Genomic DNA, 24,776 nt, shown 5'->3' with positions numbered 1-24,776 from the left:
CTCATACCTTCTCCTCTCTGCTCTAAACTGTAGAAGACTTCCCTAGAATTTTCTTTTTTAATAGAAGTGTTGTTCAAATGAGTGCTGCAAAATAATGAAAAGTACATGGAGGAAATTTTGGCACTAACTTTTCATAAAGCTTTCATGCAAAATACCCAAAATTCAAGTGGTTGAAAACTGTCCTTAGAAGAGCATTTGTTTATGACAGGTAACACGTTTGTGTAACAGCTGAATGGCAACACAGAATGACACAAAAACATATGTGATAAATTCCATAGGTGTCAATCCTTAAAAGTCATGTAATTGCTGCTTAACCTTTTCTCTAGATTCAGCAGGACTAGGTGTGGGAAGAGGCAATGGTATAGTTTTGTGTTGGGGTGATCTTACCTATAGTGCTCTGAAATAATGAAAGAAGAAAAAGAAGAGACAGAAATCTGTTCAGTAAAGAAGAAACAGCAGTTGTGTGTGCCAGGTAGGATTGACAGGCTTTTTTGGTTGGAGGGGAGTGTTCTTGATAGTACTGTGATGTGGGATAGTGGTGACAGGCCAGTACTGGCTGTGGGTGGAACTTCAGTTTTCTTGTCCGGAAATGAAAATTGACAGTGAGGGGAAAAAAGTCTCTTATTGTTGTAATACAAGGTGAGAATGAATGTTGTTGTCAAAATATACTGGCATCTCGGTAAATGAACCTTGCATCTTTTGCTTTTTAATTCTTCTGCTGTCTTAGCAATGAAGTACTTAAGCGTGATTTTGAATGTATCAACAGAACGAGTCCATGATTTTGTAAGTTAAATAAGAAAGGTGGATCTCCCTAGCTTAATTTTTAGGTGAATTTGTTGGTGAAAGATCAAAACTTTGATAAACTGAAAGCTTACATTATTATTTAACCTGTATTTTACATTAGACTTTGTATATTTCTAAATTAGAAACAAAATGTGAATTGTTTGGTGATTTCTGATGTTTCTTTTTAATGCATTTTCCTCAATCTTTAGCAGTGAGGACTTCCATTATTTCTTTTAAATTGTGACATAAATTCTCTGGAGCTTGAAGGTGAAAATTCCAGTGACTTGTCCTGCAGTTTCAGGCTCCAGTTTTGCACAGCCCTCCGTAATACGCCTTGACCTGTCTTTCAGACAGTGCTTTATTAATCACAATGGGACCTTAAAATCCCAGGTGCTTTTCCTGACTGCTTTTAAGTGTGTGTGTGTACGCACACACGCAATAGGACTTACTCTTTTTTTAAGATGATGTACCAGCTTTTCCTAGGTAAGGCAATAATGTCACATTTCTTAAGTGGTTTATAGCTCTCTCACAGTGTCACAGTTTCTTCATGATAGTTCTGGTAATTAGACAGGAAGATAACCTCTGGATTGCCTGAAAATTCTTACTGTTCTTATTCTTGCAGCACTTTAGACAGGTTGCTGTGGTTGACAGTTTGTAATGTGTCTAGTGAAGATGCAACTTGAAACATGAATTTCTTTTATGGCATTTAAGAAGTCATTAATTTCTTTTCCGTTCCTTCCATGTGTTAGGAGGGGGAAAACAGATATTTTTCTTTTTTTTTTTTTTTATATTTTCCATAAAATGAAAAGCTTTTAAGTGAAACGAAAAGCTTCATTTTCATCTGTGGCAACTGTTGTGGTAAGGTTAGCATTGCGGTAGTGGGACCTTGCTGTAAGCTAAAGTGTCTTCAGCCTTGAATAAAAAACCATCCATGTGATCAGTATCAGCCTCTGGTTAGCAGGTGTGTGTGTCCCTGAAGTTTTTTCACTTAATCTGCACTGTCCTAAGATTTTTGATCAGATGAAGGAGGATTGGGTAGTGCACCCTGACATGAATTTTCCTTTTTGTTTGTATCACTTTCCTTATAATGGAATGAGTATGTAGAACAACTCTGGATATGGCGCCTGGAGGCAGCTGGATGAGGATAGTGAATGACCAACATGTTAGTTTAGTTTCATTGCTGGCAGGTAGTAGCCAAAATGAGTTTGATTTGGAGATTTGAATGTACTATGTTGATTGATCCTTCGTTGGTACTTCAGGAGATTCTTTTTCTAAAATTGAAATTGTACTTGATACTTGATGTGCTGTTTGTTTATATATTTCCTTAGGTGTGAGGATCACACAGGAAGATTGGGATGTTGTAAAAGTTGTATATGTTATTTAGACCAGCAGCAAGTAACTGACAGTTGAGAGCAGAGTAAAAATCTGTCCTGTGAGAGCTGCTTGATGCTTTTAAGTATGTGCTTATACTAACTATACTACACCTAAAATATGTTTGAGGGGTTTTCACTGTTGATAAGCCACTGTGGTTTTTCATGGCTCTGAAAAATATGATAAATAATAGTAGTTCACACTTAAAATGAAGACTAACCCATTAATTCTACTTCTGATTATTTGAACAGCAAAATTTTGCTTTAAAAGGAAGCTTATCGTTGTATGTCATTTAACTTCTAAACGACAGTTGTCCACTAGAATTCTTTATTCTGTATCTTCAACATAATCAGCTTCTTTAGTGTATTTGACAAACTTAAGTTCTTTTCTCAGAGCTTCTGTGCCAGAAATGATGGGGGGAGGGGGTGAAGCCTTAACAACTGTGTTGATGTTTAAATGTTGAGCTGCAATAGATGTTGCATCTGTAGGAATTAGGAAGACATTATTTTTGGGGTGTATTTCTGTAGGTGTAAAAAACTTTGCTTCTTTCACCAGCTCTGGAAATCTTTTTTTTTCTCTTAAGATACTTTCTCATGATTTTTAAGATGCTTTATCTCAATTTAAAAAAAGAGGATTTTTTGTTTAAATTTTTGTGGTTTGTTCCTAGTTGCCTGCTTGGTCTGGTGTTCTTGGTCTGCTTTAAAGAAATTCTATGGTGAGACTTTATTGAACTGGTAAAATTAGTGTCCGTGCATTTACCCTTTTCTTTTCCTTCCTGCATATATTCTGCTTAATGCATGCTGTGTTTTCTCATGCCATTTTTCCATGAGAACGTTACCTAAGAATTCAGAGTGCCCAATTGTTTCGGTGGATGTCTTCCTTTGGACGACTTTTTCTTCTTTTTTCCTCTCATACTTCCGGGTAGCTAATGCTTCTGGATAACTAATGTTTTCTTTCACCAAAATTGGTGAGGTTAGGTGTATACTTTGGAGAGACTTTCTTGCTGGGAAGGAGACACTTTTTTTCCCAGCAAGAGCTTGTCATAGAATACACATCATTAGTTAGAAATTCAGCAAAGAAAAAAAACCTAAGTGTGAAGTTGATGTTAGAGGTACCTTGGTTTAGCTCAGATGCTTGATAAATGCAAGTGAAAAATTTGTTTTTCCCCAGGTATAGAACATATTTCATCAGGATTTGGGATTTGTAGTATTTCAGAGCAGATTCCTCATCAGAACTAAAAGCTTGATTTTTAAAGTACTTCCATTCATTTTTCAGTTGTATTATGAGTTGGCTCAGTGAAGTTACTTAAAAATTGTGTGCGGTGAAAAAGTGATGCAAAGAGCCTTGGAAAAAATGCACAAGTCTTGATCTATTTAAGCATTTTGCCATTTAAGGGGGATGTTTTCACTTGAGCCATAGGTAATTTAAGAAGATGCCTCTCAGTTTACATAAAAGTGGAAAATGGGGAAATAGAAGAATGAAACTTGTCATTAAACTAGTGGGTTTTGCCTCCACCTAATTATGAACTCTTTCTCCCATTGGATCCTTGAGTCTGGAAGATGGGTTGAATTGGATTGTCATTCAGTGTTTTATCTATGGAATTTATTCTGCAAATGCATGTGTTACATCACTCTAAATCCCATACTAAGTAGAATTACTACTCTTAATAAACTTGATAAGTGCTTTTCACTTTCAGCCTATACGTTTTCCCAAACATTAACGTATTATTTCTCATATCGCTCTGTAAATTAAAAAGCTTGTGTTGTCTTTTGAATTGAGGCAGAGAAGGTGTAAACTTCAGAAGTACCTAGTCATAACTTTTCAGCAGGTTTTTATTAGATGTTCAGGTGTTACAGACACAGTTTGTGCTGGCATAAGTTGCTGTTGTGCTCCCTTGCTCTTCCTCAGTTTTCCTTTATCTCAGTATCCAGAAAAATGAGAGGAGGGTGAAGAGGTTAATCTGAAAAAATCTGTGATTTCTGTGAGTTTTACATAGCTGCCTCATAACCCGGAGTTTGCCCTTTGACTTCTGCAGTTCTGTTTCTTTTCTTGTAAAACATCATTTAACTGTTCTGCAACGAATAAGGTATGGACAGTTTGACAGTTTTTCTTCCTGCTGTCTCAGTTGCTTACTGTTTACCCAGGGGACTTAATTTGACAGAAATTAACTTTAGTTTGATGGAAATAAAATTACAGTGGAAACCAGATTACTCGGAAAATCCCGAATTATGTAGGAGAAAAATGACAAGCTGAGCTTTTGGCAAATTTAGAGAGTATGTTCTGTGTCTCACAGACACAGAATGTTGTTATTTCTTCTATATTCTTCTATATTCAAGAAAATGAAAATTTCTTCTGCAAAATAGTAGCAAGATGTTGACAGTCATAGTGGATACACCTGTTGTACTCAGTTACTTATACTCTGAATTCCATTTTTTGACCTGAATTCCCAGATAATATTTGAATTGTGCAGTCTTATTTACAGTTTCATAGCCCTGACTTTTTTTTTTGTCAGCAGAACTAAAATTTTTGTCAGCTTCTGTGTTTTACATCATCTGCATTACCTGCTGTAGCTTTGTCACTGATTTATGTACTTGTGGTCAGATTATTCAAAGTGTTACTGCTAAATTAATTTTTCTGACTCATTCTGATCTGTTAAGCATTCCACTGGCTTTATCATAATTTCCAGGGCAAAGATAGTTTTTTGCCTTGACCTTGTTAAACTTCTCGCGCTTAGCCTTATTTGCTCTGACTACTTAATATTTCTTTCATGACTGAACTTGTGCTGTTCGTGAACTGACATTCCTTGCATTTATTATATACTAAACAGCTTTCTCTGTGCATTTTCCTGTGATATCCATATGTTTGAGAAAAAATTTGGTTTTTATTATGATACTTCTGTGTTGTCAAGACTCATCTCTGCTCTAATGTGTGTGAACCTCGGTTGTTGTCGTAGCTAAATATGTGCTAACTGATATCCTTATACTGTTTCTTTCCTTTTTCTTCCTCTTCCAGGGTGCATTTCACCATAGATTGCACTGATGCTAAAAGAGTTGGTTCTTTCCATGGTTATGTATTCTTACTGTTTCTCCTGCTGTTCTTAGTGTTCATAGGGCATGTGATGCAGCCAAAATGGAAAAGTTTTTCATTTCTTTCTCCCGGTTACCTTTCAGCCAGATTGGCAGCTTGATCAGGCTGACTGTGTGGTGATGTGAGGGTTAATACTAGTGGTTAGAAGGTGGTTAGGATGAAAGTGAGCAAGATTGCCCTCCTTGTCTTGTGACAGTGGAGGCTGACCTGGTTTTGAACAGATTGTGAAGCTGTATGTTCAGCCAAGGTTTGTCCACATGCAGAAATACTATTAACTTCGGTTCCAAAATTTATCAGGATATAATACTGCTGCTGGTCAATAAGATTACTGTTTCTCACTGAGATTGCAACAGTGGAAAAAGAAGATCCCTGTGCACACACACTTGTGGTGGCAGAACCATCTTATGAGAGTTCTGGCATTGTCACGTTGTGGTAGTTCAAGCGCTGTCCCTAAAAACAACAGTTATGACACTCCTGGTCTCTTTTGGTCTGTTGGTGGATTTAGCTGAGAAGTGGTATCTTTATAGTCTGGTTTTGGTGGAAGGAAGGTGTTCTTTAGCAAGGGGATTTATGGGATTTAGCAGTTAACCATTTTCAGTGGAGGGAGATTAGTAGTAATGTGTACTTTGGCTATTTTGTTTCTTTTGTTTGTTTTTTTGTGGTGGGTGTTTTTTTAATGACTCTAGTTTTCAGAGTTGCAACTGAGCTTTTAAACCCATCCTCAATCCTCAGGATGTGGTAGTAGTTGATTATTATATCCTGCATTTCTCAGTAAAGAAGGTTATGACATGCTTTTTGATAGATTTTATAGATATAGGAATATTAAGTTTCTGGGACAGTGGAGTAACTTTTCTGGTTTTGTGGGCGAGTAGATATAGTGGAAATAATTCTCCTCTTACCCAGTCCTGCTTTGTTCTTAATATACTTTCTAGGGGCTTCCTTACTTGTTCCTATCCAGCTTCCTCTACTATTTACCTTTTTTGCATTTGTATCAAACTACAGCCTTTGTTGTGTTGGCAAAAGGAGCGTTAAAACAGGAGACTGTTGGGACTTCTTATTTCCCTGAAGAGAGGCCAAGATTTGTAAGGGGAGTTGTTATACAAGTTCTCTGGAGCAGGTAGATCGAATGCTCAAGAGATCACAAAAAAGTCTGCTTAGGCAGATGGTTTGGATGAATTTAGTTAGAATGGAGCACATTTAAGGCAGTCTTAAAAAAAAATAGCTTTGAGCTTATAACATCTCTAGTGAGCTTGTGCAAGCTTAATTTTTCAGGTTAAGTATCTTCTGACTGAAATGGTTGTAAGGCAACAGGAAATGGCAAAATACTTGCCTGCAGTTAGCTAGCATGGAACTGTAGAAAAATCTCCAGGCAGATTTAGGCAGTTGGTACATTGAAAACTAATTGGAAGTTTGGCCAAGTTTGTTAAGAAGTTATGAAGAAGCTTACAGAAATGTGAATTTTAATGCAAATACAGAATTTCTTCTGTATTTGAGACATTTAAAATTACGTATGATGATGGTTAGTGTTTGAGTTCCTGTGCTTAGTTTGTGCTTTCTGATTGAACATTACATGAAAAGCAGAGGGTTTTTTTTTTAAAAAAAAGGTGAAATTAAAGCTTGTACAGTAGTGGGGGTGCTTCGATTTCATGTATTTAAAGCAACCTAGGTATTCCACAAAGTTATTTTTGTCATGATTCAAGAACGTAATATGCTTCCAACTTAATACTGGGTTAGATGGTGTACCATGCTTTAATTATTTGCAGTTAACCAAGCAAAAAGTTGTGTTAATTTTATACTTTGAGGGAAAATGTCTGTAATATATTGGTAATGTCACAGGATATTATGAATATAGACTAATAATTATTAGTTAATTAAACAATTATTTTCTTTAATGTAATATTTAACATAGTTTAGAGAAGCCCTTAAATTCTCCATAGAAAACATGAAGGGAGTCAGAAGGGGTTAGCCTGGGTTTTGCAGGCTAACTTTTAAACTTCATTTGTCTTAACAGAAGCTTTATGGTGTAACTGTGGTAGTGGCATTGGGTACTGCACACTATGGTGATACATCAGGTGCTGTGTATGATTTAACAAAGAATAGCACAGAAGTAAAATGTAGAAATAACATAGTAGTAATACCCATAATTCATTGGCTGGATGGTTCTAGGCAGCATTTCAAGTATTTATAGCACTGAGTTTTGCAAAGCCTGAAGTGCAGTATACTATAAATAATTTGATGTTTTAAAGCCACGAGTGGAATGAACCTGGAAGATGCCATTATGCTTCCCTTCAAATACTTGACAAAGAATGAATGTAGCAAAAGCCATTCAGCACCGGCCAGTAGACTGGTAGAATGTACGAACCTCATCAGAAATAACAGAAGCCGTGATATATTTATGTATCTCGGGGGAAACCAAAACTAGAGATGCCACTGAATGTAAGCAATGATAATTTGGACATTTGTATGGTTTGGTGGGATCTTCCAGGGATGGGACGTTGAAGTGTTGCTGTGTTGCTTCCTTTTGAGCTGTGTTCCCCAGGAAGAATTTAAGTTTGGATAGTATTACATTGTTCTAGTATAGCAGATCAAAGGGAGCATTTTGATTTAAACTTTTTTCATTGTATTTAATTTTTTTCTGCATTTAATATTATCTGTAATCCTTAGGCAGTTGGACTAGGTAATTCTACTCTGTTCATTGGAGGAGGAGGTGGATACTTTATAGTTTCAGCTCCGTCAATCCTGCCTACAAAATTGTGCTAAAAACTCAGATTTCTTTGTAAGCATTGCAGCACAAGAAGAGCACAACTTCCAAGGAAGTTTCAAAGGTCAGCTGAGCTAGAGTATAAAGGTTCTTAACAGCTGTAAGGTTTTGAGCCCAGTTCCTGTCAAGAAGTGAGGTATTTTGTGAATGCATTTTGGAATTTACAAAACTCATGTTCTCTACTTAAGGGACCTGATTTAGAAGTTACAGAATCTAACGCAACCTAAAACAATGCTAATAACTTCCTGTATAAGTTGTGGAACTAAAGTTCTGTATGTGTATCAATGGTCAGATAAAAAATGCAAAGTTTTTATGAAGTTAAGAGTCCAAGGTTTTGATCATGAAAGAAGAAAGGAATATCCATTCCTAAAGACAGAATTGAAAGAGCTTCTGAAGTGGTCAGGAAACTGGAGTTTGCAGTTTGGAGATAAAATCTGTGTAGGTACATCAACATTTTGTTTGTTTTTTGTCTGTGATGTGAATATTGCTGACTTCTTATGGCAAATCTGAACAAAAATGGAAAAACCCCACAGTCTTTGCTGTGAAACAAGGTAATATCGAAACACAAAATCAAGTAGGCTTAAGCTGTTGGGTAGTATTGATGATGCTTGTCTCACAAAAATGAAACAAAAGAGACTGACAGCTTTTTATGAACAAAATTTTTGGCCTTGTTTTAATTTGCTTTAGTACTTTAAACATGGGTACTGCTCAACACAGAAATATAAATGTCATAGAGCTTATGTTAGCAGAGTTGTGTAAAAAGTGTGTTAACAAAATCAGATTTGATTTGTTGGTTTTAACATTATCTTGTAGAAGCTAGTAGACTTCTTGGATTGTGCAAATTGACTTTCTTGCTGAGTTCTTGGTTTCAAGAAAACTAGACTTTGGTAAAAAGTGTTTACTGTGCTTTCTTTGGTGTGATAGAACAACCTTTAAGAGCCTTTTACCTGATAGGCTTTTTTGGCTTTGTTTTTTAATACGTAAGACTTACTGGTACTTTCCTGTGCATAGCTGGTAGTAATTTTTTTACACCCTAGTATTACTGATTCTGTTTCAAACCTATTAACCCTGGACCTTCCTCCCCATTTAGTTCTGTATTTTTCCTGTATATTGTATCTGCTGTCTGCTTTAATTTCCAGTGCAAAACTATAACAGTGTCATGGTACTTAGTTCTGCCTATGTTGGAAGGTAAAATTCCTAATGCCTTTCAGTGGGAGAATTGCAGTGGATGGAAGTACTACATTTTTACCTGGTGTTCTGGGAATGCATTCAGCATCCTCCCTTCCCACTTGGTATGAAGAACAGTGTTACTGAATATATTACTCTTTATCATTTATGCTTTAAAAGTTCTGTTTTAAGATAGTTTTTGTGTATGGACATAATTTGTAATTGAAAGTGTAGCTATATATAGTTAATGGTATCAGCTGGGTTGTGTTAGCTCTGTGTGCTATTTCAAACAGCCAATAAATGTTTTCTTGCATGGCTAGCCAAAGATTTGCAGAACACACATTTTAGATATATTGGTTCTATTCCTGAAGTCTACAACTTAAAAGCTCTTAGCATGAAATTATATCTTACTGTATTTATAACTTTGCATTTCAGAACTGAAAAGGAAATGCTGTGTAGTGTAGAAAATTGTGTACCTCTTTTCAAAAGTTGTTGGGAAAAGGCAGGTCCTCAGTGCTCTTTCTGATTTTGTTGATGTCCTTAATGGGCAATTATTCCTTTTTTATTTCTTTTTTGAAAAGAAAATGTCACTTAATGTAGTTCATATAGTACTTGCTGGCTGGCTTCTTGGTTCTTTCTTTCCTTTGATAGGCCCAAAAGCTGAAGAAAGTAGAAATAGCAGTCTTAAAAGGACATCTTTATTCCCTTAAAGCAAGGGAGTAAGATAAATAATGGTTGGAACCCCCAGAGCAACTATGCTGCCTTGGAAGTGGATGGTCTCTGGTGTTCTGTCCTGTGGCCAGTCTTGTAATGGGTTCAGGCACTTGAGTCAGCATGTTGCACTTGCATTGTGCTGGGGCATCTGATGGGTGTGGAGGGGTATCTGTGTCACTGCTTTTTTTTTTTCTCCTAGATGTAAAAGGCTGTGCTTTACAAGTTTCTTATCAGTTCTTTCACCAAAATGACATGCTTCTGTTAAAAAGACAACAGTCGTGAGATTTATTCTTGCTATAAGCATGTAGTTGTGGTGTACACTTGTAGTTGCTTTTCTAGAATAACCATGCTTCTAGCAGTGTTTCCCAATATCTACAGTTTTCTGTATGTCACTTTTTTTCTAGGTGAATGACCTGACACTTGGCTATGTTAGTGTGCGTTTTATTGTGCCAAGCCTGTCAGATGATTCATATTACTCTTAACACGTTCTCACTGTTCATCACCCCATTAGTTTGTGTGCCGTGCAAAATTTATTAGTAGTTCTATAGTTTTATCTATGTAATTGGTAATATTGAATAGTACAGGATTGAGAATTGATACGTGAAGGGCTTGGCTAGGAATGTTGTCCCTGTTAAAATTGTGTTAATAATTCTGGTTTCAATCAGTGGCGATAATATTATTAAAAACTGTTTCGTTTACTGTTTAATTAGACGAGCATGTAAAAATGCAGTACAGAAATTCAGATAATCTAACATCTTTCACATTTATGATAAAGTATTAAATTTATCTTAGTTATTAGACTGTAGGAAGTTGTATTAGTGGCTGTGAGTTTCACTAAACAGGCTTATGTCCAGAGATGATTTCTTCTCTCCATTCTCCCTACTCCTCCCCTGCTTCCTTTCTGTGCTATTTTCAACTATATCCTGTTTTTCAAGATCTAGTAGATGTTATGTTGTAGATTTCTCGGGATTCTTGTTCATGTTGTAAAGTTACAGTGTAACGGTGGGTTTTAAAGTATATAGTCCAGTTTTTCCAATGTAAGTATTGGAAACTTGAGTTTTCTGTGTTGACACTGATGCATCTTTTGTGTTTAGCTTCAAAGCAGAAATACTACATAATGTCATGGCAGAAGAGTCTGAGATGTTTAACACTTATTTAATGATTTATGTGGTTGTTGCTGCGATATTTTAAATGTATTAATTATGAGTGATAATCATGTGTGTACTAGGAAATGCATATTAGCTAAACAATAAGGATAATCAATTAGAAGAAATTTGGAGACCATGTATTAAATGAGTTGCATGAAGAAAAAAAAATATTTTGGGATACGTCATTCTGTTTTGTTAATATATTGCAATATGTTTACCCAAAACAAAATTTTAAGTGCACGAAAAATGAGGTGGTGGTTTCTACTTGCATTAGTATACAAACGCATATGTTCTCCTGAAATAGCTTTAGAGTCATTCCGCTACGAAATTGAACCTGTTGCTATCACTGTCCACTTGTTTTCTGATCCACTGATAGATATTGTTATAACCAAAAAGAAAACTTTCAGTGCCAGAACAGCAATATGGTTCATGTCTGTCTGCTCTTAGAAAAAATATTGACAAGAATTGTAGGCTGTATTGTGTGCATCCTCATGCAAAGAAAACATGGAGATGAGTACTGCTGAGTACAAGCTTAGGTGTCTGATCTGTTGTCTCTTCAGACTTTGTAATGTATCCCATTCTGTACATTCCCGAAGCTTTTCATTCCCCTTTTATAGTGTGCTTCAGCAGATAGTGGAAGCCATTGATACTCACTATTTCTTCCCTAGTTTTTTGCTGTAAGAATCCATGTCTTGCTGAGAAGAGCCTTCATTACTTAAGTGAAATTAAGCCTGTATTTTTTGCTACCCTTAATACTGAGAATGTGTTTCAGTTTTTCCCATTGACTTTTGGGCATTCAATAATAATGCTCTTTGTAGCAAAAGGGCAGAGCAGTCAAGTTGAATATGAAGTAACATTAAAAGTTACTTAGTGCTTTTTAAAATGAAGTAAGATAAAATCTTTTAAAGAAGATTAACTTAAAAAAGGGTAACATCTTGCAATCGCTAGCATTTGGATTAATGCTTTCAGGGTTCTTAAAGTGTTCTGGACAGTGAACCTTGCTATATAGCTTGGAGAGGTATACTTACTAACATCCATTTTTAAACTGAGTGAATAGCCTGAAGTGTTTGATATGGCTGTGACCAAACTACAGATTTAATAATCAGAAATAAGGAACTAAGAGTGTTTAATCAGTCTGCGGTGCAAACTTTAGACATTCTGTTTTCTTGAAGTAGTGATGAGTAGACATGATCAAGTAGACATGCAGTAGAGTATCAACTGCAAATGTATGTATTCCTTTTAATCTAGAACATTATTTACATGTAAACATTAAGCCATGATTTATTCTTCTTACAGTGTTCTACAGCTGCATGTAAAGGACTAAGGTTGCAGTTGGCCCTGTAATACCGACTCAGTCCTAATTGGCTGTATTGTCAAGAGCGCATTCTTTGGGTTGTAGAAGGGCAGCCTCCTGTATAAACAAACTGTAGTGTAATCGGAAAAAGGTATAGCATTGTGTCGCTTAGCAGCATGAGATTGAATCTAACTGTCTGAAACTAATATGTACATACTAAAGTTCTAAGATCTGATTTTAAAATTTATTTTAATTTTGAGGTTGTTTCCTGTTGTAGCTTGTTCTTTTAATACAAGTGGAAAGGAAGTCTTGCCTGCTTCTTTGCATGTTCATTGGGAATTCAAGAAAAGGGCTGCATAGTAAGTGGAAGTCATACTTCAGAACATTTAAGGAATTTTTAAAACAGATGTTAACATTTTCCAGATTAAGTGTCTTAGGTTGTAGTGGATGCATTTACCAGTGCTTTTTTATTTTATTCACTTGTGTTCATTCTGTTCTTGGAAAATCTGGTATGTTTTACTGTCAGGACAAAAATTCTCAACTCCTAGCATAAACCCCCACATTATCTAGCTGCTTACCAGTGCCTTGAATGTAGTTTCTTAATCGCTGAGAAATGTTTAAAGCAAGAATTTAAATAGTAGAATTGCAGAGGCTGTAAATCTTTTGTCTCTCCTCCTTCTGTCATTGAGATATGTGGAATACCATTGAGGATACAGTTTCATGCCAATTGGACCAGTGTTAACTCTCACTCAGAGCTCCTGAAGTGAAGGAATGGTCATACTGGGTGAGAAGCCCTGTCTTGCTGAGTGCTCTGTCCATGGCAGTGGCCTGAAATGTATGCCTACAGAAAAGCATGGCAGCAAGGCCACAGCTTACTGGAGGGGATGTGTTTAATTGTTTTAACATTTGCTGTGTTTTTGTGTAAGGCATTGACTGCGTGCTTTCTTGGTGCCATATCTTGGCATTCTTCACTATTTACTGTCACATGAGCAAAACACTTCTCCTTTAGAGCAGGAACTGAAATTGACTTTTCTGGCTACCAAACAGAACTAAGTGTATGACCTGAAGACCTGATCTCGTTACGTTATCTGGGAAAAAGCATTGTGTACCACTGGTTACTTAAGGTACATTACCTAACCGTGCAATGCTCCAAGAATTATTGGCAAGTGAGTGACTTTTAGAGAAAGGCAGTTGTTGCTGCTGTCCAGTTCCCTTTCAGGGCCTGACTTGCGTAGATCATTGCCTTTGAAGTAAGATAGGCCTTTGAGTAATATAAAGGTTTTCCTGGTTTTTTTGTGGTTTGTTTTTTTTTTTTAAGTGTTTTGGAAAGTTATTCCATGTGGAAGCATCTCTGCTATGAGGACAGGCTGAAAGAGTTGGGGTTCTTCAGCCTGGAGAAGAGAGGGCTCCAGGGTCACCTCACAGCAGCCTCCCAGTGCCTAAAGGGGCTACAGGAAAGCTGGGAAGGGACTTTGTACAAGGGCATGTAGTGACAGGACAAGGGGAGGTGGCTTTAAACTGGAAGAGGATAGATTTAGATCTTTAGCCAGAGAAGCTAGAGGAGAGACTTTACTTGTAATCACCTGAAAACAGAATGTGAGAACCATAAGCTTAGGCTGCCTGTTACACCTGAAACAGTCAAATGCAGCCAGATTCTGCTCTTCATTAGTATGTCTCAAGTCCAGTTACATGAGAAACCAGTACCATTGTCCAGTATTCTGTTTGGAATCTCATTCATATTAAGGCTTCAATCTTTGATTGTTCTCAGGATTTTAATTTTCAACCAGACTTCTGCATAAGCTCCCCAGCACTCTAAAATATGAGCGGAAGACAATAGGATTGGGCTGTCATACCTTGTAAGTCTGTAATACAGATAACATTCATGTTTGTTGCTCAAGGAAGAGGAAACATCATTGCTTAAAACTGTCATTTTCTGCAACATTCCTCTACGGTCACTTCAGCATAGAATGCTGTATAGGTGGTACTTGAAGCTCTGAATACATTTAGAGACTCCTTTGAGACTGTATTTATGGGGTTAAGAGTTGTGGTCTTTCTGCTTTGCCCTTGACCCGCTAATAAGTGGTGATGCTTTCTTTTGGAAGTTCACTTTCTGTGCTTTCACTGCTTGCTTAAATTCACGTGAATGATAGGTGTGGGTGTATCTTGTACAAAGTGAAGTTGCATACTGTTAAATGGATGTAGCTTAGCTACACTTAGTCTCAACACTTAAGCTTTGAAGTTCAAATTAGAAAAATAAAACCTGAAAGAATGGACGTATGTTTCAGGACATACGTCTCTATTTTGTCATGTGATATTGAGGGCAAATAGAATTAAATGTTTGCATGGATGTTCCCAGTGTTCCAGAAACTTACACTGCCAACTATCTTAATTTCAGATGTATGATGTGGGAGGATGAGAGAAAAAGGTTACTTGAATTAATCTATTTTTTAGTGAGAATAGTTTTAGTTCATAACCTTTACAGTTACTCAAAATCTGTCTTTTGCTGTATCACTTGAAAATTTATTGCTTTGAAATAATGTGTTGGAGCCTGATGCGGTTGACTAAGTCCCATGTTACACTCACTTCTTTATGAGGAGAAGGAATCTAATTGTCTTTGTAATATAAACTATTTGAAATAACCTTTTCTCTGTTCCTTATCGGGTATTTTTTAAACATTGACAGACACTTCTTGCTCTACTGAATAGTAGCTTAGTGACAAGTATTTCATTAATCATTGAATACATTTCGATTTTAGTGCATATTATTGTTAATGAGAAAATTGCTGGGACCACCAGTTTTCTATTCTGGTTATTTATGTAATTTCCTTCTTCCTGAAAGACACCTTCCTGCAGCATAGCACAGAGAAGAAAGAAAATGAGAGATATGTGTGGGTGTGTATAGATTGTAGCTACTGAATTAGGTTAGTGTTACGGTTTTGGGGAAGGTGTTTCTAGATGAGAAGGTGTTGTGATTGAAATAAAGGAATAGGGTAGAAGATTAGATTCTGAAGTCTAGAATTTTTAGACTAGAATCACAACCTTTCTGGTGAGTCAGTATTTGTTAGGACTTTAAGGCGGCAGTTCTCAGAATCCTATATGAAACAAATTTGTGATATCTTTCAACATAAAATTTGTGTTGCTGTGGTTAAGCTTTTTTGCAGTACAGCACTTATGATGAAAAACTACATCTTCTGTGAGGCCACATTAAGATAGGAACATCATTCAATGTAGAAAAAATACTTTTATTTTTTCTTAGTATAGTTGTACGGTTTTTAGAATGCTCTGTTGTTACATGTTGAGTAGACTAGTATCCTGACGTACATTGTTGCCATACCAGAAGGTAGATTTCTGTGGCATATAGCCTCACTTGTAGATAACCAGAAAACTTAAATAAAGGAAAAATAGGTCTGTGTTGCTAGATAGGGTTTAGATAATGCATATGAATAATGAATTGTCTTTTGAGGTCTGCTACTGTCATCTGGCACTTCTAATTTGCTTTTTTCCTGAGACTCTAAGTAGCTAATCTAGGAGAAAAGGCTGTATGTATTGGGGTATTTTAGTTACTTTTGAGATGACAGAGAAACTCAGATGAAAGCTGTTCTAGAGTTCAACTCTATTAAAAATTATATATGTTCCTGGATGCAGGCAGTTTGAATTGTTGCTGTTGCGCTGCCTTTTTATACTCAAAACCAAGGTGTCACAGCATCAGTTCACATTTTTTTATAAATGAATTAATTATAAATAGGTGTAAAGGCTGTTCTTGAGCTATGCCAAAACTGTGTCTTGGTGAGTTTTAACTCTAAAAAAAATAGAAATTGAATAGTCTGAATTAAAGAAGTGATGGTGAATTTGAAAATTCATGGTTAGTCAGTTATACAGAGATTAAAGCAGTAGTGTGTTCTTTATGGGCATGCAGTTTGTTTTCTCTGAAACAAATGGTTACAGCAGTGGCTGAAAACAGGACTGGTAAACTACTCCCTTCTAGTACTGTTTAAAATGCATCAATTGGATGATGATTTGTGCTTACAAAAACATGTTTGTATACTCTGTAATTAAAAGGAAAACACCTGAACAAGGATATTCTTGCTATTTAGAATATGCAGATACTACAAGAAGCAATCAGACTGTTTGAGATAGACTGTTTTTAGTTAGCTGCAATGTAACTGTAAATTACTACTTTTTTTTTTTTGTATCTCTGAGGACGTCACACAAATTAGTGAAGTGGTGAACTCACTCTAGAAGTTGGCCTTGTCGTCTTCATCCAGCTTGGCCATGTGCATGTCTCTGGAGTCCCTGAAATAGACTTTTCTGGGAATGTAATTTAAGTAATGTACATTGAGTATTGTGATTAGGTTCTTAAGTGAGCAGCCATAAAATAAGAGGAAGAAAAAGATATGTTGGTCTTTTATGGAAGTGTTCTGAATTTGCTAGTGTCTACAAAGTTCTGTATATTTTTTGTTACACAGATTTTGTTCTACTCTGTGAATTTACAAGTTTTTGAATGTTGATCATTTCAGTAGCAGTTTTCTTGTATCTCCTAGTTAAATTATGTCACTTGCCTTAAGAAACCAATTTACAAAAATGCTTTGCCCAGACCCTGGAACTAAGCACAGAGGCAAAATTTGAGTGTAAATCTGCACTAGTGTAAGTCAGTCTCACAGGAGAGCTGCAGTTTTGTCTTGGCCTCCCTGGCTGGCGTTAGGATGAGTGTTCTCTGGCCTTGCAGTATACCAGGTAGTTTAAGAACTGAAAAATAATCAGTCTTTGTAAGTTTGGGTGTGTTTTTGTTGTTGTTTCTTTTAGTACTCTGAACTGTCTCATTTCATGATAGTTCAGCCAAAAGCATTACAATAAGAAAAGTATGAGATTAGAATCATAGAATCATTTAGGTTGGAAAAGTCCTTTGAAATCATCAAGACCAGCTGTTAACCCAAAACTGCCAAGTCCACCACTAAACCACATCTACGTGGTTTTCTTAAACACTTCCAGGGATTGTGATTCCACCACATCCCTGGGCAGCCTGTTCTACTGCTTGACCACCCTTTCAGTGAAGAAATTTCTCCTAATATCCAATCTAAACCTCCCCTGGCGAAACTTGAGGCAGTTTCCTCTTGTCCTATTGCTTGTTATCTGGGAGAAGAGACTGACACCCACCTGTCTACAACCTCCTTTCAGGTAGTTGTAGAGAGTGAGAAGGTCGTCCCCCCCCAGGTTTTCTCTCCAGGCAAAACCACCCCAGTTCCCACAGCCGCTCTTCATAAGACTTGTGCTTTAGACCTTTCACCAGCTTTGTTGCCCTTCAGTTTGCTTCAGCACCTCAGTGTCTGTCTTGCAGTGGAGGAGTCCAAAACTAAAGGCAGTATTTGAGGTGTAGCCTCATCGGTGCTGAGTGCAGGGGGACCATCACTCCCCTAGTCCTGCTGGTCACACTGTTTCTGGTACAAGCCAGGATGCTATTGACCATCTTGGCCACCGGGGCACACTGCCAGCTCATACTGAGGTGGCTGTTGACCAACACCCTAAGTCCTTATCCACCAGGCAGTTTTCCAGCCACTCTTCCCCGGGCTTGTAGCATTGTGTGGGGTTGTTGCGACCCAAGTGCAGACCTGGCACTTCTCCTTGTTGAACCACATAAATTTGCCTCAGCACATTGGTCCATCCTGTCCACATCCCTCTGCAGAGCCTTCCTACCCTAATGCAGATCAGCACGCTCCCCCAGCTTGGTGTCATCTGCAAACTTACTGAGGGTGCACTCAATCCCCTTGTCCAGACCATTGAAAAGACATTAAACAGGATTGGCCTCAGTACTGAGCCCTAGGGAGCACCACTTGTTACTGGCTGCCAGCTGGATGTAACTCCATTTACTATCACTCTTTGGGTTTGGCCATTGAGGCTGCTTTTTATCCAATATAGAGTACACCTGTCCAAGCCATGAGTAGCCAGTTTCTCCAGGAGAATGCTTTGGGAGACTGTCAAAGGCTTTACTAAGGTCCAGGATGACACCAGCTACAGCCTTTCCCTTGTCCACTCAGCAGGTCAGCTTGTAGAAGGAGATCAGATTAGTCAGGCCAAGTTATGTCTCATAAACCTGTGCTCTCTGGGCCTGATCCCCTGATTGTCCTGTATGTGCTGTGTGATGGCACTCAGGATGACCTGCTCCATAACCTTCCACAGCATCAAGGTCAGGCTGACAGGCCTGTAGTTTCCTGGGTGGTCCTTCCTGCCCTTCTTGTAGATGGGTGTCACACTGGCTAACCTCCAATCAACTGGGACCTCCCCAGTTAGCCAGGACTGCTGATAAATGATGGAGAGTGGTTTGGCAAGCTTTTCCGCCAGCTCCCTCAGTACCCTTGAGTGGATCCCGTCCAGCCCCATAGACTTGTATGTGTCTAAGTGGAGCAACAGGTCACTAACCATTTCCTCCTGGACTATGGGGATTTCATTCTGCTTCTAGTCCCAGTCTTCCGGTTTAGAGGGCTGATTACCCTGAGGGTATCTGGTCTTGCTATTAAAGACTGAAGCAAAGAAGGCATTAAGTACCTAAGCCTTTTTCTCATCCTTTGTGGCAGTGTTTCCCCCCCCCCCCCCGGGCCCTGCCCACGTCCAATACAGGATGGTATTATCCTTGGCCCTTGTTTTGTTTCTAATGTGTTCGTTGCAGTCTGTGTTTGATGATTGAAGCAGCTTGTGTTTGATGTAAGCTATTGTAGAACCACAGCTGCCAGTGGTCACTTCTTTCTGCAGGTTAAGCTAACCTAGATGAGGATTGCTGCTGAAAGGAGCTGTTTCACCCTTTTCCTGCTTCTTTGCTCTCTCAGTCCTTCTAGCACAAGTTTTTGTGTGTGGCCATATTGTGAATCAGACCTGTTAAGGAAGAATGAGAGTGGTTAGGGAAGGTTCATTGTGGTGGTAGTTAGTTTAGGGCTGTTGAAAAGTACAGTGTTAGTTGGCAGAATCTTGATTTATTTAGTTTATGCAAGTACCTAGACCTCTCAGTCAGGTAGTGCAGGGGAACTGACTGCATTGAACTGCAGTAGACTGCAGTGTGTGTATGTATGTGTGTAGATAAGTGTGTGTGTGTATATATGTGTATGGCAAGAGACTTAGTCTTGCTAATACTTTCTGCCTGGTGATCTTTCTAAACATCAATAGAAAACAACTAAATACTCAGGAGAGCGTTTAAAAAAGAGCACCAATCAAAATGAGTTAATTTTAAAAAACTGATTTTAAAAAAATCAGTTTTTTCATAAAAATTTGGGTTGGTAATGACTTTGTTCTAAACTTAGCAGGCTTACTAAACCCTATGAATATGAATTTGAAGGGTGGGCATGGGTGACATTTGGCTGTATTCAAAGAATACAGTTTTGTTCAAAAGTGAACATTATTTTATTGACAATATTAGAGATCTCTACCTTTGGTGGTGGTGTTAATATTGGAGACTGGGCAGGAGAGGAAGAGTGTATGCAGTCCAGATTTTTATTGTATGTGTAATGGCTTGCAAATTTGCACAATTTAGGAAAGGATTTTGAAGTGCCTTGGAGAAAGATAGCAGCACTGAAAATTAATTTAAGACGAGATGTCATAATAAAACACAAATATGCATAGTGTTACAGCAGAAATTTCACACTAACTTGAAGCTTTTGCTGATTGCAGTGCTAAGCTCCTGATTCAAATGAATCTTGCTGAAAGCTCATACAATTCTTTTTACCACCCTAATTGGCTTTTGAAATTTGAGTACTGTTGTTGGTTTATGTGACACTTGGAAGTCTGAGTTGCTCTGGAAAATTACCTTTCATCTTCCCATGGTTATATGTTACCCTGTGGTATAGAGTGGAATTGCTGTTAGAACTTGCAACTTTTTATTTAACACACTGAAGCTAAAACACATAGGGATTATTGAATTGTTGGTATATCATGATTACATGATCAACAAATCTGATGTCAAAATGTTCTTCATAGAATCCTCTAAAATACTTGGTGAGGATGTGGTGGGCTTTGTAGTAGGCCCGAAAGGCCAGTGAACCCAGGCTTTCATAGGCACCTGCTGGAAGAGGGGAATACAGGTCAAATGCCCTGGGTAAAACCTGATGTACTTATAGAAGAGGTTCGCCTGCAGGGTTGCTGTTAGTCTTAGCTGAGGTAGAATCAATCTTTTAACTCCCTCTGAGGCTTCTGCAGTTAGACAGTATCAGGAGAAGAGTATTGGAAAAGATGACAGATTTGGCTGTTGATGCCCATAACCAAGGTCCATGTAGAAATGACCTGATCAGCACCCTGAATTTAGATTGAAAGTCTACTGTAGCAATTCAGGCACCACAGGGTCGCAGTAAACAGCTGCATTTTGGATGTGTGTCAGTTTCTTAGTGGTATAGAGGTAATTATCAGTGTAATTTTTGCATAGAATATTAAAATCATGTTAAATATTTCAGACATAACCTGCTTCTGATGTCAGTTGTACTCAAGAAATCTAAGTTTAAAATAAAAGATTCTTTATAGCAGTGTATTTTTTTGTAGTGTTCTTTTCCAGATACGGGTTCTTTTGATGTGCGTGTGTCAGTGTAGCATATTGTCTTTTGTCTTTTTTCTCCCCCCCCAGGTTATGCAATGGTCTCTGCAAGATGGCATGTTCTTGAGTTGGAGCTTTTTAAGGGAAGCATATGCTGGTACTTCAGCTTTACTAAGTGGACTATAATTTCTTCTCTCACAACAACTACATAAGCAGACAAAATTGCAAAGATCTGCCCTGTGTCGAGTATGACAGCCACGACTCGTGGCTCTCCAGTAGGAGGGAATGATAGCCAGGGCCAGGCTCCTGATGGACAGTCCCAGCCTCCCCTCCAGCAGAATCAGGTAAGATATTTAACACTCAAGTTGCCTAAAAATAAAGGGGTTAGTTCTTTAGAAATAGTGCTTCTGAATTGAGTTTGTATATTCCTAGAGATGTCTACTTAGCTTTTGTGTGTGTGTCTGCAAGTACAAAAAGATTTTGAGGGATGAAGGCAGTGATGTTGACAAAGAAGATAACATTAGGGAGCATTGCATTGCAAGAGAGGATCCCTTTTTAGGCAGTGTCGTAGTTCTTTCAAGCGTACGTATTTTGGATAAGAAGCCTTCTTGGAGTAATACCTGAAGCTTCCTTACAACCGCATTGTAGAGTTACCTGCCACAGATTGGTGAAACTACTCTCTGTGGGTTTGGTTTATGCTCAGTTCTGCAAAAGCACTTTTTGGATAAAGTTACGTGCCAGTATCAGTCCTTAAAGGCCAGCTTCATCTAGGTCTCCGTTCATTGTACTAGACTTCCAGAACAACTTAGCATGTTTCTCTTGAACAGGTTATCCTGCTTTCAAAAGACAAGCAAAAACATCATAATGTGATGATTATTTGTTGTTGTTGGGGGGGGAGACCAGAAAAGATGCTTTTAAACAGTGCAGCCAAACCCATTTAAAAGAAAAGCCACAATTTGCCATTGAATTCAGTATGAGGCTGTTGTTTGTTTAATACCGTAAGGTTTAACGGTTTTACTTCCTGAGAATGAATTATTCTTTGGAACATATGTGGTGGGTTAACCCTGGATGCTAGGTAGGTCTCCACCCCATTGCTCGCTAGTATTCAGCCACAAAGCACTGATGTGTTACCAATACCTGTTTGGCCACAAATCCAAAACTCAGCAACATACATGGTGCTGTGAAGAAGATTAACTCCATGCCAACCAGACGTGGTACAACATGTGAGTAATGTTCTTGAAGTTTTGGTCCTCCCTTGTCCTCCTAAACCTTGCTGTTCTGATTTGAGTCTTCATTACTGTCAGTTCATACTATTTCTATATACAAATAAATGTGCATCTACAAAACACATTGTATTTTGCATGATCCACCAAAATGGGCTCAACTAAGAATGTTCTTGGAGATTCGTTAGTAGCCAGCTGTAGTACTGTTACTCATTTTTAGCAAACTTTTTCAGAAAATGTTTTTTGTGATCATTTTTTGTCCGTGCTGTTGCTGAAGTTTTCTCCTTCTAAAATAATCATCTTTTGTGCAGAAGATTTGTAAAAACTGGAACATCTGTCTAGTCTTTATTTTCATATTCTAGATATGCGGTCTGCTGAAAATAAAAGTATGTTACAAAGAAAACCACTTCCCTCACTGGGAAAGTAGCTTAATTTTTAAACTGTTGAGATAGAAAGTGTATAGCACACTTTTGCTCAATTTTCTTATTAAAAAATCTGAAATCAAATTATTTTGTTATATTTTATGATGACGGGTACTTAAAGTGATTTTTGAAACTTACTATGAGGGAGAATGCCAAAAGAAGTGGCATGCAAGTGCAGGCAATATTTAAAGTACTTTCCATACCAATTTTAGACTTCTTCACCTGATTCTTCCAATGAGAACTCCCCAGCTACCCCGCCTGATGAGCAGGGCCAAGGAGATGCTCCACCCCAGCTTGAAGATGAGGAGCCTGCGTTTCCACATACAGACCTGGCAAAGTTGGATGACATGATCAACAGGTATTTTCAGTTTTTTCAGAGGGTATAGATTTATTTGTGCAAATATCTTGATAGTGGAATCGGGATTCTTGCATCTTTGTTTCACTGTTTTCTGTAATACTTTCTGGGTTAGAGTTGCAAAGAGAGAGAGGTTCAGATTAGAGGGTTGTGGGGTTTTGCATGTTTTTTTGTTTTGTTTTTAAATGGAATGCTCATCAGGGCCTTTAAAAATGTATACTCCTACTCTTTATGAAGGGGCAATTATTCTTGATTCTTTAAGAAGCACAACTGAAATACAGGTGGGGGGGGATGTTTTGTTTTTGCATGTAGGCCTCGATGGGTTGTTCCTGTATTGCCGAAGGGGGAATTAGAAGTTCTTCTAGAAGCTGCTATCGACCTAAGTAAAAAAGGTAAGCTGAAAAGGCAATTAATGATTATTGGGCCAGTGTGTAAAATCTTTTCCTGTTTTTTTGAACCCCTTGTGGAGGCTGAAAAGTTCTTAATTATTTTTGTTTAAATGTTGGTCCTGAAGACTGTGTCAGAGCAGTATGCAGAACCTTCATAGATCAGAATTTTGGAAAGCCATCAGTGTAGTTGGAGATTAGGTGTCTTAGCATGACTAGGGAAGTTCAGTAAGCTCACAGCAATAAAAATCTTGTCGCTCCTGTCTTGCGTGTTTTCTGTATCACTTTGGTATCAGACCTACTGGGCTTGGTCTTTGTAACAGATACTAAAATTCAGTTTTATGTTTTTAAAAATAAGTTACTAATCTAGCTTTCCAAATGTCTTGCCATAATTTTTTGTTCAAATTTAGCACATGCACACTTGTTGAGAATATTGGAGAAAAGTTAGAATTTTAAGGAGACTTAGACTTATAATTCTGACATATTGCTTGCTGTGTCTGTCTTGCTTGGAAGTAGCAGGGTTCTGTATCAGGACTGTGTTGTATGCCTTTGCTAAATTGTACTAGTCAGATTGACAAGTTTGTTGTGTTCTGGGAAGTTCTGTTCTCCTGGAAAGTTGCTTTGGTTTCCTGTTCTGGTCAGTATTTGTTGCCCCAGTGTTTGAGTAGTACCAGAAGTTTAGATCAAAATTTTTTTCTGGAATTTCTACGCTTACCAGCTAGTTGTGTTTTAAATACAGTGACCTGTTCCTTGATTTTGCATAGCTGGACCAGGGCAAATTAAATTCCCTGTTAATAAAGGCCATTCTTAGGCAGTTGTAAGAATAAAAAGCTAGTTGTGGTCGTGATATTCTGGGTTATCTTGATAGTTTTCTGTAAGTCTTCTTTTGCCTTGGAGCACTCTCTGGAGAAACACAAGTTAAGGTGCACCCTTTGTGATCCAGAATAGGGTAATGACATGTTGTTACCAACACTGACCTATCAGCCATAGTTGCAATTGCAATTGGCTGCTTTGCATGTAGCTAGGTCTGGCAGGAATCCTAAGGTGAGTAGGATTTTCAAGTGATTGCATCTGTTCAGGAGCAAAACACATGCCAACTTACAGAAAGAAAATGCAGCCATCTGTCTGTCTGGGCTATTGGAATAGTGCAGTAAAAAAGAAATTCTCTGCTTGTGATTTGTGAGACAGGACATGTATGTACTGCCAGCTGTTAAGTAATTTTTTGGAAAAAAAAAAAAACAAAAAAACCCAAACCCCAAACAACAACAAACAACCCAGAAAGCTGTTACCTCAATGAAGTAATAAGAGCAGAACGAGATTTTTTTTGGCTGCTCTTAACATCAGTGTACTTCTCCAAAGCTTCAGACTTAGTTGAAAGTTCCCAGACACAAAGTCTTCTCTTTCTTTTTCCTCTTGAAATTGTGAAAACAAGTGGAAATCTATTTGTATGCTTTATGCGCTTCAATTTTTATTATGTTCTTAAAGGCCATTTTCAGAATTGGACATCGTGTTGCTATTTAATTATTCTTCCCCTTGCCCTCTAGATGAATTCCTAGGTGT

General features: G+C 37.8%; 1 protein-coding gene across 3 annotated transcripts in view; it reads left to right on the top strand.

Moving 5' to 3' along the window:
* Positions 1–24,776, top strand: part of USP9X (ubiquitin specific peptidase 9 X-linked) — a 106,073-nt gene that overhangs the window by 5,666 nt on the left and 75,631 nt on the right. For all 3 annotated transcript variants that reach the window (XM_040585310.1, XM_040585309.1, XM_040585311.1), the window contains exons 2-4: positions 20,921–21,174; positions 22,688–22,833; positions 23,143–23,222. In XM_040585310.1, the coding sequence (XP_040441244.1) occupies positions 21,079–21,174; positions 22,688–22,833; positions 23,143–23,222 (322 nt within the window). In that variant the 5' untranslated portion in view covers positions 20,921–21,078. The remainder of the gene's footprint in view (positions 1–20,920; positions 21,175–22,687; positions 22,834–23,142; positions 23,223–24,776) is intronic.

Source organism: Falco naumanni, chromosome 2 (assembly GCF_017639655.2).
Source record: "Falco naumanni isolate bFalNau1 chromosome 2, bFalNau1.pat, whole genome shotgun sequence".
Lineage (NCBI taxonomy): Eukaryota > Metazoa > Chordata > Aves > Falconiformes > Falconidae > Falco > Falco naumanni.
This window is presented reverse-complemented; position numbering and strand designations above follow the sequence as displayed.